Here is a 12,687-nt window from a genome sequence, read left to right as displayed (position 1 = left end):
TGGCCTTAAAAATCACTTAAGGGCTATTAGAGAAATAGCCTCAGTCTGAAAGATTAGTTCAGGGATTGCTTTTTTTGAACCCCTGCTATCTAGTCTACTGATAGTATTTGAGGTTCTTAATACTATACTCCTGAGGGCATTCTGCGTGAAAAATTAAAAATTCTGCACATCCTATTTTAAAATTCTGCAGGTTTTATTTGTCAATAAATAAATGCAGAGGCTCCAGCATGGCAGTGGGGAGCACAGGCCACTGGCTGCCTGAAGGTGGGAGATCACCCTGCAGCCTCCTCACGGCCTAGGTGATGAGGCTGCACCGGACCCTGACACAGCACAAGGCCTGGGCCTGCCCCAGAAACACCCTGGGGCCCTGCCCCTCTGCACAAGGTGCACCAGGTATGGGGCAGGCAGGCTCAACCAGGCAGGATCCAAGTGTGGAGAGGCTCTGGGGCGGGAGATCCAGTTGCGGGGTGAGAGGATTCTGTGTGGGACAATCTGGGTGCAGGTAACTCAGTGAAGGGCCTACGTGTGTGGGTGATCTCAATGCATAGAGGCTTTTTTTGGTGGTGTGTGTGTGTGGGGAGGGTGTTTCCAGGTGCAGGGGCAATGGGACTCTGCAGGGACTTCCAGGTGAAAGTGCTTGGAGCTCAGTGGAGGGATCTGGGTGTGGGGGAGTGGCGCTTGGTGGGGAGGGGGGTCTGGGTGGCACTTGGTGGGGAGGAGGGTCAATGGCATGGGGATCTGGATGTGGGGGCTCAGGATGGTGGCAGGGGTTTAAGTGCAGGGAGCTCAGTGGGGGGTGGTCTGGGTGCAGGGGTAGGGGCCGGAGGCAGGGGGTTTGGGTGCAAGAGGCTCCAGATGTAGGGGTTGAGGTTCAATGTGGTAGGGTTTGGGTATGAAAGGGTAGGGGGGTTCTGGGTGTATGGGGTGAGGCTTGGTGGGGGTGTCTGGGTGTGGGAGGTCCGAATGCACGGGGGTTAGGCAGATGCAAGAGCAGCTCCTCATACAGTGACCGCTCCCCCTGCAGCTGAGGAGCGATGGGGGCAGGAAGCAGAGGAAGATGCTGAGCTTCCTGCAGCTGGGGTTGGGTCTGACACAGCCCCAGCCACTCCTTGCAAGGGAAGAGAGAGTCCCATCCTCTTCTGCCTCCAGCCCAGCTGAGACTATCAGCTGATCCCAGCTCAGGGTAGGAACCACTAGCTGGGGTATCCCCAGCCCTCCGGTGATTTACCTCTCTGCCGCCTCCTCTGGTTGCCTGAAACGATGTACCTGTGCAGCTAGGGAGTGGTGCATGACTGCTTTTGCAGCTTCCCTTTGGTTCCCTGTCAGAGTCTCATTTTTCTGCAGGGAAGCAAAGAAATCTGTAGGGGACATGAATTCTGCACACACGCAGTGACCCAGAATTCCCCCAGGAGTAATATCACTGGTACAATTGTTCATCACCAACCTAAAGCTATATTGTATATAACTCATGTCTTTGATAAACACAGCCAAACTTTGGCCCAGGTTCTAGAAACAATTCTACTAGAAAGATACTTAAATAAAACGTCTACTGCTGTGTTCACAAATGAATACCGCAAAATTGTGCTAGAGCATGAATGGAGTTGACTAGAAACTGACTACAAAAACTAGTTAGATAAGTGGTTCGTTTTCCTTGTCCAAACTGAGAAGTGCATAAGTAAGAACTGCATAAATAATAATTAGATTCTTTCCTTAAAAGTGCCAGTGCCATTTTTGTGTGGCCAGCAATACTTCCTCACAACTCTCTTCTATAAGAATTTTGTGATCCTAGCTCAGGGCTTTGAACAAAACATTCTTTTGAACCACCTACCTTGTTCATATGGCTAAAGGAAGAGTAATTTTGTATTACCATAGAATTATAGCAGAATTCAAAAGGAACTGTGGCATTAAGGCTCTTTAAACCTTTCCATTACATTTTTCTTTCTAACTGTTGGCTTCTTATTTCCTTAAACTACTTTGGACCATTTCCCCACAAGCTATCAAAATAAGTGTGCATGGGCCTCTACAGGGTGGCCTAGCTGATATATATATTTTTTTTCTCTGTACCTGCTGTGCCAGTAAGGATGTCTGTCATTAATGTCTAGAGGCAGGCAGCCACAGTCCATCCTCTGCTGAAAGAATGGTGGCTACTATGTGAGATTTAAAGCCAGAAACTATATGGAAACATCTTGGCTCAGTGAGGGATTTGGAAGACTGTGTGGAAGGGGACACTGAATATCGAAAATGGCATATAATAACCCATCTTACCTATCTGGCAGTTGAACAGTCGTTATTTAAAACAGCTGAACTGGCCTCATATTAATAGATAAGGTTGGTTTTGTTTGTGCCAATCTCTAATCGTTTCTAACACATTAGGCAAAATTTTCTCCTTGACTTTCTAGCCAGTCAGTTGTCTTGTCTACTTTTGATAGATCTTGGTTTGTGTGGAAGATTCTGCCATTACAATATTTACATTTTTTCCCCTGCACTCAGTCCATGATATTTCATAAACTAATCTGTAATCTAGCTACCATTTTTTGGTAATAGGAAGCTGCATTTAATGTTAAACTCGATCAAGCTTTATGGATATGCTATTAGTTATATTAGCCCACTGAAGGCTGCTTCTTAGTGGTGCACAGCCAAATGGTCTTTTACTCTGTGGGATTTTCAGCCTTTAAGAATAAAATATGTATAATTTGAAGACAGCCGAGGGAGAGAGTAAAGATAAAATAATTTAAAAGGATGAGTGAAATCTTAAAAATAAGATGACGAGCTTTAGAAATCAGAAGGGAATAATAACTACATAGTTCTTTGTATATTAATTAGGAGAATAACTTAGTACTTCTCTAAAAATTTTCATTGGGATTCCCAGTCACCAATAGGAGCTGAGTGCCTAGCTCCGTTTGACAACACTGAAAAATCTCAGCCTCTTCCTGCTCTGAACTGGTATGCAGAGTCCATTTATTACTACTTATGTATTAAACTTAATACATTATTTATTTAAATTGAAAGGGATTAAAATATTAAGAACAGGAGGTGAAACTGGGATGGATGCTAACTTAAGTTCTTAATTCTGACGTTTGGGTTTACTACTCTAGTTTTGTGTCAAGTCAGCTTACGTAAGCCAAGTTGTGTATAGTTTAGATTTAGGAATCTCATTTTAAAAATACTTCTTAAATGTATTTTTAATCTTATATTTGTTATACTTTGCACAGACCAGCAAAGAAGATCAACTGTCTAACCGTATTCAGAGCATGCTTGGAAATTATGATGAAATGAAGGATCTTATAGGAGACAGATCTCTACAAAAGCTTGTTGGTATTCCCAAACCAACAGTACCATCAACGCCAGATGAAAAATCAAACCAAAGTTTCTTTGGTGAACAGAGACACAGTACCAGCTCTCATCAGAGCAGCAAATGGACTCCTGTAGGACCAGCACCTAGCACTTCCTCCCAATCACAGAAACGGTCCTCAGGTTTACAAACGGGGCACAGTAGTCAGCGGAGCAGTGGCAATAACACTAGCAGCAGTGGCCAGAGGCATGACCGTGACTCATATGGTGGTAGTAGCAGCAGCCGCAAAAAAAGCCAGCATGGATCAGAACACTCTAAATCCCGTTCTTCCAGCCCTGGAAAACCACCTGCTGTTTCTTCATTGAGCTCCAGCCATTCCAGGTCTCATGGAAGTGATCATCATAGCAAGGAACATCAGCGCTCAAAATCTCCACGGGATCCTGATGCCAACTGGGACTCACCTTCCCGTGTACCTTCATTTTCAAGTGGACAGCACTCTAACCAGTCTTTTCCTCCTTCGCTAATGTCCAAGTCCAGTTCAATGTTGCAGAAGCCCACTGCCTATGTAAGGCCCATGGATGGACAGGAGTCTATGGAACCAAAGTTGTCCTCTGAACACTACAGTAGTCAAACTCATAGCAACAGCATGAGTGAGCTGAAGCCTAGCAGCAAAGCACATCTAACCAAGCTTAAAATACCTTCTCAACCACTAGATGTAAGTTGGTATTAAGTTTTGGGGGTTTTATCTTTTTTCAGCATCAATGGCTGGGATTTTCAGAGGTGCTTAAGGGAGTTGGGTGCCTAATTTCTATAGGCTCCATTTAAAATCCCAGCCTATATGGCTTCCATTAACTTACTATAAAAATACAGGACTTCCCATTGGAAAGGGAAGCAACTTTGTAGTTTGTCAGTGGGAAGTCACACATTTTTCTTTTGTATTTTAAGGAGAATTTTGTTTATTTCCTTCTACATCCCCAATGTGCATGTTATGGTTTTTACGAAATTGCATACCATGTTGGAGCTTTTATGGTCTCTGGTTGTTTCTGATGAGTTGTATGTAATGGACTTTACTCTTATGTTCGATTGTGGCATAAACCAAATTATCTTTTGAAGTGTAGTAATTGTTGTGCATACTATACCTACAGTTTTCTAAAAACAATGTAATAGGTTTCAGAATATAGGCAATATTTTTTTTCTCTGTATAGGGCATATTTAGCTTAAACACGTTTTAGTGGTTTAGCTACTCTTGGAGTATTGAGTATAGGTTGCCTGCATCTGCACAGCCATACTGGGGATCAATGTACTTTAAAATTATTTTAATAAGATGCTATTGCATCTACTCTTAGCCACTTGAATAGCAATACACCTCTACCCCAATATAATGCTGTCCTCGGGAGCCAAACAATCTTACTGCGTTGTATTGAACTTGCTTTGATCCACCAGAGCGTACAGCCCCTCCCCCCCGACCACTGCTTTACTGCGTTATATCCAAGTTCGTGTTCTATCGGGTCGTGTTATATTGGGGTAGAGGCGTAGCTAGGAGTCTTTTAGATATCCCAAATAAATGGCTAAATAAACTGTAGAAAAATAATGGCCATGATTACAAATCATGCATAAGGAAAGTCATCTATGCCACGTGTTCACAAATGTGAGTAATTTATATTTTACACTAAGACAAGCAGTATTGCAGCTCTCCCCCACCCCTCTACATGTATTAGGACAAAGGTACAGGGAATTATTAAAGTACAAAACTTTAAGTAGCCCTTATTATGCTCTAATTAATAATGCAGTTAATGAGAGAACTTGAGTTTGGATAGTGGCCATTGACTTGCCTCATGAACTTATAGTTTAAAAAATGAATAAAGCCAAACTTTCAGATGTTTGTAAGACACTGGCTTGTTAAAATCATGTTAACATTTAAGTTAGGAATACAGGTAAGGGATTAGAATAACATGATATTTAAGATATTATATCTGTGTGTGCCAGTGCTATGAAATCTAGGATTTCTGCAGTTTTGGGAGATATGTGATCCTAAAACTATTGCTGGTTCTTTAGTCTAGCAGTGCTACTTCTCTCACGGATTCTGGATGAATATCATCAGGACTTGGGCCACAAACAAGTGTAACTTTAAATCCGGTGTGTTAAGGGGCAGCGGGGAGAAGCCTTAAGAGGTATAAATGTAATAGTTAATCCTGAACTTTGATTCATAGGCATCAGCATCTGGTGACGTGACCTGTGTGGATGAAATTCTAAAAGTAAGTTGTCTTTTCTTCCGGTTCTTGACTGTATTCATTAAATAAACACTGCTAAAGGGGGAAAATGGAGTACTTGCCCTGCCTACACATGAGATAAAATCAGCAGTGTCCCAAGAATGCCACTTGCGCTACCTGACTCCCTAAAAACCATCAATGTGCGAAGAACTTGGATTCAAGTTTATGCTGCAACTGCTGTTAACCTTAAACCTGTGGGGCCCTTCAGTTTCTTAGATCTTCTTACTAAGTATTGACACAAATTGACATCTCTGTTTTAAACTTGCTGGTAGAAGTTTTGGAGGAACAGAAAGCAGCTTATCAGTTCTATGTATTTTCTTTATTGAATGTATTTTAGTGTCCATTTTCATGGACAAATGTTTTTTTTAAAGAATTTTCAGATTTCTCTGCAAAAGTTTTGTTCATTATATAAGCAGAGAATGGAACTGCATACTCAAAATGCTGTCAAATGGATATAGTAAACAGAAAAAAACAAATTAGTCTCTAATATTAAAGTAAATAGTAAATCTTAGGTTTTATGTCTAATGATTATAGGTAAAAATATTTCACACAGAAGTGTGTATAGCTTTTTAAAGTTGACATTTTGATGTGTTTTAACCTTTAACGTAAAATGGCTTTGCTGTTTGGTTTGGTTACAGGAGATGACCCACTCTTGGCCTCCACCTCTGACTGCTATTCATACACCATGTAAAACAGAGCCATCAAAATTTCCTTTTCCAACTAAGGTTAGTGACTGACAAACCTAACTTTATATCTGATTAGTAGTTAAATATTGAGTGACATTAAAACTAGAGGAACTCCTTTTAAAGATCAGGAATTACACTGCAGGGTTTTAAAGCTCTTGTTAAATTTAACTGTGCATTGTCATTTGGGGTTTATTTGAATACATGCTAACCCTTTGTCTGAAAATCCATCCTGGCTTTGCAGCAGTACCCATGATAGCCCTCTAAAGAGCACAATTCTGTTCTTTCCCCATCTGCATTCACTCAACTGCTGTATCTTCCTGAAAGGAACAAAATTGGGAGGCAGTATCTGGCTGCTGTGGCTTCAGTCCCATTGAGAACAATAGGAAATGACAGCCATTTCGAAAGAGCAGTTCTTCATTGATTTTTCTGTAAATAATGTTATTTTCCATCAGCAGGGGCTGAAGAAGAAACTTTGTTATGAAGAGCTTTGTTGTCATGACCATTGATCTTAAAAGGGTCTTTTAAAAAAAGTACCCAGATCTGTTCAGTTGGAAAGGAAGGAAGGGAAAACTGGTGTGTGTGCATGCGCATGAGAATGTGGGTAGGATTAAGAGGGAGAGGGGAAACTGGACAGTACATTCTGGCTGCTTTGTGCTGGTCTGTAGTGGGGTATGCACTAGTAGATCTGGCCCTGAAAGTTTAAAAAAAACCTTATTTATTTAAGTTGATAGTACATATCTTCAGATCATTGGAAATATCACATAGTAACATTCTCTTTTAGTATTTACATATAACATATTTAATTAAAAACAAAATAAGATTATTTCCAGATGAAAACTACATTAAATTGGCATTAAGGTTGAATACGTGTCATAACTTAAAAGCATCTAGGGATCCTGTAATTATCCCCAAAGTCAAGCATCACAAATGCAGGGAATGCGAAGGTATGGTTAAGCTTACAAGAAATTTGGACATATAAAATATGGTAATGCACAGTTACGCACTTAGAACAGAGGTGGGCAAACTACAGCCCGCGGGCCATATCCAGCCTGTGGGACCTTCCTGCCCGGCCCCTGAGCTCCTGGCCTGGGAGGCTAGTCCCCGGCCCCTCCCCTGCTGTTCCCCCTCCCCCACAGCCTCAGCACATCCCGCCACCAGTGCAATGCTCTTGGTGGTGGGCTGCGAGCTCTTGGGGCAGCGCAGCTGCAGAGCCTGGCCTGACCTGGTGCTCTGTGCTGTGCAGCGTGACTGTAGTGCTGCCAGCCACTGGTGCTCCAGGCAGCATGGTAAGGGGGTGGGGGGGAGGGGGTTGGATAGAGGGCAGGGTAGTTCAGGGTGGTGGTAAGGGGGTGTGGGTTTGGATAGGGGTCGGGCGGGGAACAGGGGTTGAATGGGAGCAGTCAGGAAGGAGGGAGGGGTTGGATGGGGCGGCAGGGGGCAGTCAGGGGACAGGGGGAAAGGGTGGTTGGATGGGGCAGGGGTCCTGGGGAGGCTGTCAGGAATGAGAGGAGGGGTTGAATGGAGTGGTGGGGGGCAGTCAGGGGCAGAGGTTCCGGGGGCGGTCAGGGGAACAGGGTGGGTTGGATGGGACAGGAGTCCGAGGTGGGGAGAGGATCCAAGGGCGAAAAGCAGGGGGGTGGTGGGCCACGCCCCCTCCCCTAACCGGCCCTCCATAGAATTTTCAAAACCCGATGCGGCCCTCAGGCCAAAATGTTTGCCCACCCCTGACTTAGCACAATCTTAACTCTGCTCAGTTGGCTTTTTCGTCCCCTCGCCCCATGGTATCGTTAATGTAGAATTACAAATACTGATTTTTAAAGAGAGTCAATGAAATGGTCACACACTAATAAAAATTGTATGTTTGTTAGCCCGGTGTCACTTTCCAGAACAAGGCATCACTAGAAGAAGACAGTGCTGCTCTTACATCCCTCTAGCTTACATCTATACCTCCTTGTTTCTAGTGTGTGATCAACAGTGAAAGAACATTGCAATATCATTCTGCTCCAGAGTTAACACACCATGAAAATGGATTGGGGCAGTCTGCTCCTCCCTTAGCACTCTTTCAGCATTTACAGGCTCAGCAAATGTTACTTCATAAATAAGCTTTATAATGTTAACTGAATAATCTTCAAAGTCATAAGGGCTAGACTTATTTTTTGTAATGAAAGCTGATTTTGGAGCATTGCGGGCAGACTCCAGAGGAAAGTAAGAGCCCACTGAATGACCCATTTCGATCCCTGATAGAGAATAGTTGAGTTAAGTATATTTCGCTTGAACATAGAAAAACAACTGACAAAAATAAACTTCATCTACTTCATTCTTAACATCTTATATCACTTGCTTTTTGGGCGGCGGGGGGGAGGGAAGGGGAGGGTGGAGCACTGTCCTCTATGTAATCTCCAAGATTAATGTAGCTGCCTTGAGCTGTGGTGAAAATTATTAATATGGTTCTCTAAAATGCTCTGGCCAGGTCTCATGACAGTCCATGGACATCATCTCCACGCCTCTGCTGTCAATACATACCCACAAACAGAGACCCATCCTCCCTGAAGAGAGCAGCATGGGGGACCTGCAGAGCCCTGTACCTGTCTTTCCCCTTTGAACTGTATATTCTTGTTTGCTGCTGTCCAGTGAGCTGAGAATTTACAAAGTATTCTACAACAATTCCTAGATTTACTTCCTGATGCAAATCCAGAAATGAGTCTCATTATTTCATTATCTATTCCCTTTTGGTAATTACTGATCTTATCAGTGTAATGACAGATCTAAAAATCTTGCACACACTAATTTCATCCAAGCTTAATTTGCTGAGTGATATAAAATTGGCAACCCAGCAGTAATACTTAACTTAGTTCTCTTAACAATCAAATATTTTAAGTTTCATAATATTCATAACTAGTAGGTAATAACCACAGCTTGCTTGAAGAAGAAATCTGTTTCCTTACAAAATGTTTTTTCTCTATCTTGCAAACATGTGCCTATTTGTTATTGTAGGGTTGTTTATGAATTGTTTGGTTTGTGGGCCTTTGACTTGACTTTCCTCATAAGCATATATATTGAATCATTTGTATGGGGTGGGGGAAAGAAGCTATATTAGATTACTTGGCCTTGCTGACATACAAGAACAAAAAGAGAGGTCATATTTTTGGACATTTATCAACCTGGATTGTGTTTCTTAAACCAGCTTGCAAAAAATTCCATTTATGGCTTCTTCTTGTCTTCTGACTTCTAGCCAACTTTTTTATTCCATTACTATGCATCTTAGATGAGGAACTCTGTTAAAAACTCTCTGCGGATCCAAAGCTTATAATTTCCTCTGCCATGTTGTACCCCCGGTCATTCTTGGCAGGAATATTTTCCAAGAATTCCAGCAAATTAGTGAGCCATGGGTTTGTTTAGCCTGAAACCATAATGGAATGTAGAAAACAAAACAAAACTGTGGTTTACTTTAATCAAGCTATACTGTCCTAAGAGGACTTGATCTCTTCAGAAACTGTACTTTCTTCACGCGTAATATGCTGCTAGGTTTCACAGCATTCTACTTGTGTGCTAACACTTGGTGTGTTTCGCATACCATACGACAAACGTAAGCACTTTTCAGTGGACTAATGTGTCAACTAAGATAGTTAGGGCAAGGACTGTCTGATGCAAATTGTGCCTAGCCTGGTGGTCTCAGATTCCTGATTGGGCCTATTGGTATTACCTTAACATATTTAATAATGGTAAAGCAGGTCCTAAGCAAGAACAAAGCTGCATTAAATTGGCTTCCTTACAGGATTACCCTGTAGATCTTTTGTTGTAAGAAATCTGGGTAAAATTTTTGATGGAGCATAGGACCCTGAATGCTTAAGTCACTTTTGAAAATTGTATATGCTGTCATTTGGTTTGAGCCATGCTCTGAGGCTTGAGGTTACTGCTCCAGCCTCAGGTAGATTTCCTGCAGATGACTGTCAGACTCCAAAGCCAGAATATTGGTATTGTATATAAAATATCTGTTTGTGTATGTATGCGTAGATAGACACATACCACCCAAACATCTTAAGAGCCAAGGGTTTTTTGTACGGGTGAAAGTTGCTCAGTTGTGAGTCTGAGACTGAAGTCTGCTCTCCACAAAGCAAATATTACGGCAGCATTGTAAACTTCTGCCCTGGAGTACCTCAGCTATGACCTAGAGGAGGGATGGCTAAGGAAGGGAAGGAGAGTTTTGTTTCCAGGTTTATTTGGTCGTTGACCTCTCGGAGAGTATCAGCAATGGCATCGATTAGGGTTGATTGTGCTGCTGCTAAGTTAGTAATATGGAAAGTGGAATTGAGACCACAGTCTCATTTCAAATAGAATCCAACAGCCATCAAATGGCAACCACTTTCAGTCACTGCTACCTGGACTAGAGCCAAGTTGGCAACCTACTTAAGTACTGCATTACCATTCTGCCCAGTTATATCCAGTCTTCCCTCTCTCTGCTTTTTATGTCTAAGTGCAGTTTGCTTCCTGCTTAAATCTCTTCATTGCCTGTCCTGACCAGTCTGTCTGCTGTTACTCCCAGTAGATTAATATGGTCTCCTTCCTCTCCATTGTTTCTCATTTGTCCTTTCCTAAGTAGTCCCCAGGGAGATGATACTGCTGGAAATAACTTTGTAGCTGTAAGCTTGTGCTTTTACTCGTCTGAGTTTCTTAAAGTGAAATGTGTTCAAAACCAAAATGGATTTAAAACAAAATATATCTTCATCAAAGTGCACCCTCAGGGAATTCTATGGTGTGACTTAAAAACATTTAAGTGACACCAATGGATAATTGTGCAGACATTGTTTTATAGCAGTCACAATGTGTACATAAGGAAGAAACAGATGTAAATTGCTATTTGTATGCCTGCCCCAGGACGGCAGCTGTCTACCAGTGCTATTGAAATTAGGCAGCACAATAATTTTCCCACTATGCTGTCTTCCATTTTGAATGATAGCCTACCGCGTTTGGTCTGCTGACTACTTTTGGCCAGGGAGGCAAAAAAAACCCAAATAGCAGATAATCATTCTGACGTTCAGTACGTCTGTGAAATATAAAAATCCCTCATTGCTTTAACCTTTTCCTTTTTTCTAAAGTTTATCTGGTAATTATCTATTGAAGCTGGGAAGATGTCACAAGGCTTCATTTTGAGTTAATTTAAATTTGTACTCTTTTTCTTTGACTAAAGAAGCAATTTTTAAAATAAAACATATAAAACAAGATATCTTTGGGAAGAGGGAAGTCTTTAGCAGGACACAGTGAGCTTTATACACTGCAGTGAAGAACTCCAAAGAAATAAAACCTCATGTATTACTGCTTCAACAACTTACCCGTCTGCAATAAAAATTTGAAAAGCTGTAAAAGATTTTTAAGAACATCTAAACATGTTGTGTAAAGCTCTTGTTTGTTCAGAATGTTTACAGATACCATTATGTACATGCAGCACTTCAGTGAGCCACTTGCGATGGGAGATCAGTTTACAGGCTTATTATAGAAGCTACAACCCACTATTGGTAGATTACTTGATTCTTCTTGGCAAACTAGTGAAAGAGTATTTCAATGAAGTATACTAGATTCAATTTCCTAAGTAGTGCATTTCAAATTGAGTCATGTATTTTCAGCTATTTCATATTTTTAGGGCCAAAGCTGGACTGCTTTAAAACAAGGTTATGGTCAGAAAAGGTGACTATATAAATATGGCATTCTTATTTGGCAGTCTGCTCCCTGTACCTACTCAATCAGATCTGTTTATTTAAGGACTATAAAACAAGCTTTTGGTTTTGCTAAAATTATATTTAGCAGGATTGAGTTTGCACTACTGTGTGGGGGAGAGCTGGATTTTCTGGAATTACTTCTGGTGCCAGAGTCTCTACTGCTGATGTCAGAGCCAGAATGAACATGGCTTGATTTTCATGGTTAGATTTCCATATAATTTGAGTATGTAATTTACATAAGCAAATGAGTCTAACTTGTGAGCACTGCTAAGATAATTGTACGTGAATTAGTTGCATGGGTAACTGGAGGGACAGATGGGGTGATGTAGGAGGGGAGTATGGGCAGGTCTAGCGAAGTAAGTCCCTGCACTAAGACCATGTGCTTGGGCTTGGAATGTCTTTTGGGATAGGTGAAGGGAATTTGAGCCCAGAGGAGCAATCAGGTACCCTCATTCCTTGCTTTTGCTTCACTCTTCTACTTAAGTCCTAATACACTGCAGTCATTTAAATGAATTGGGGGCAATATGACTCAGCCTTTACTTTCATCATTAGTTCAAACTCCCTTTTGAAATCTTATGTAACTTTTTATTCCCTTAGGATTCTCAACAGTCCACTTTTGGCACTGGAGAGCAGAGTGAGTATTTAAAGTCGTTTCATATATTTTAAAAAATATTTATATAAAATGTCTTCATGTTATGATTAACATCCCAAATGCCTCTTGGGCT

At 41.6% G+C, this 12,687-nt stretch overlaps 1 protein-coding gene across 4 annotated transcripts in view; it reads left to right on the top strand.

The window, feature by feature from the left end:
* The window catches only part of AFF4 (AF4/FMR2 family member 4), an 84,746-nt gene that overhangs the window by 26,910 nt on the left and 45,149 nt on the right, over window positions 1-12,687 (top strand). For all 4 annotated transcript variants that reach the window (XM_039484129.1, XM_039484128.1, XM_039484127.1 and 1 more), the window contains 4 exons: window positions 3,213-4,007; window positions 5,503-5,547; window positions 6,201-6,287; window positions 12,560-12,596. In XM_039484129.1, coding sequence (XP_039340063.1) covers window positions 3,213-4,007; window positions 5,503-5,547; window positions 6,201-6,287; window positions 12,560-12,596 — 964 coding nt within the window. The remainder of the gene's footprint in view (window positions 1-3,212; window positions 4,008-5,502; window positions 5,548-6,200; window positions 6,288-12,559; window positions 12,597-12,687) is intronic.

The sequence above is a fragment of the Mauremys reevesii genome, linkage group 8 (genome assembly GCF_016161935.1).
Source record: "Mauremys reevesii isolate NIE-2019 linkage group 8, ASM1616193v1, whole genome shotgun sequence".
In the NCBI taxonomy this organism is placed as follows: Eukaryota; Metazoa; Chordata; order Testudines; family Geoemydidae; genus Mauremys; species Mauremys reevesii.
This window is presented reverse-complemented; position numbering and strand designations above follow the sequence as displayed.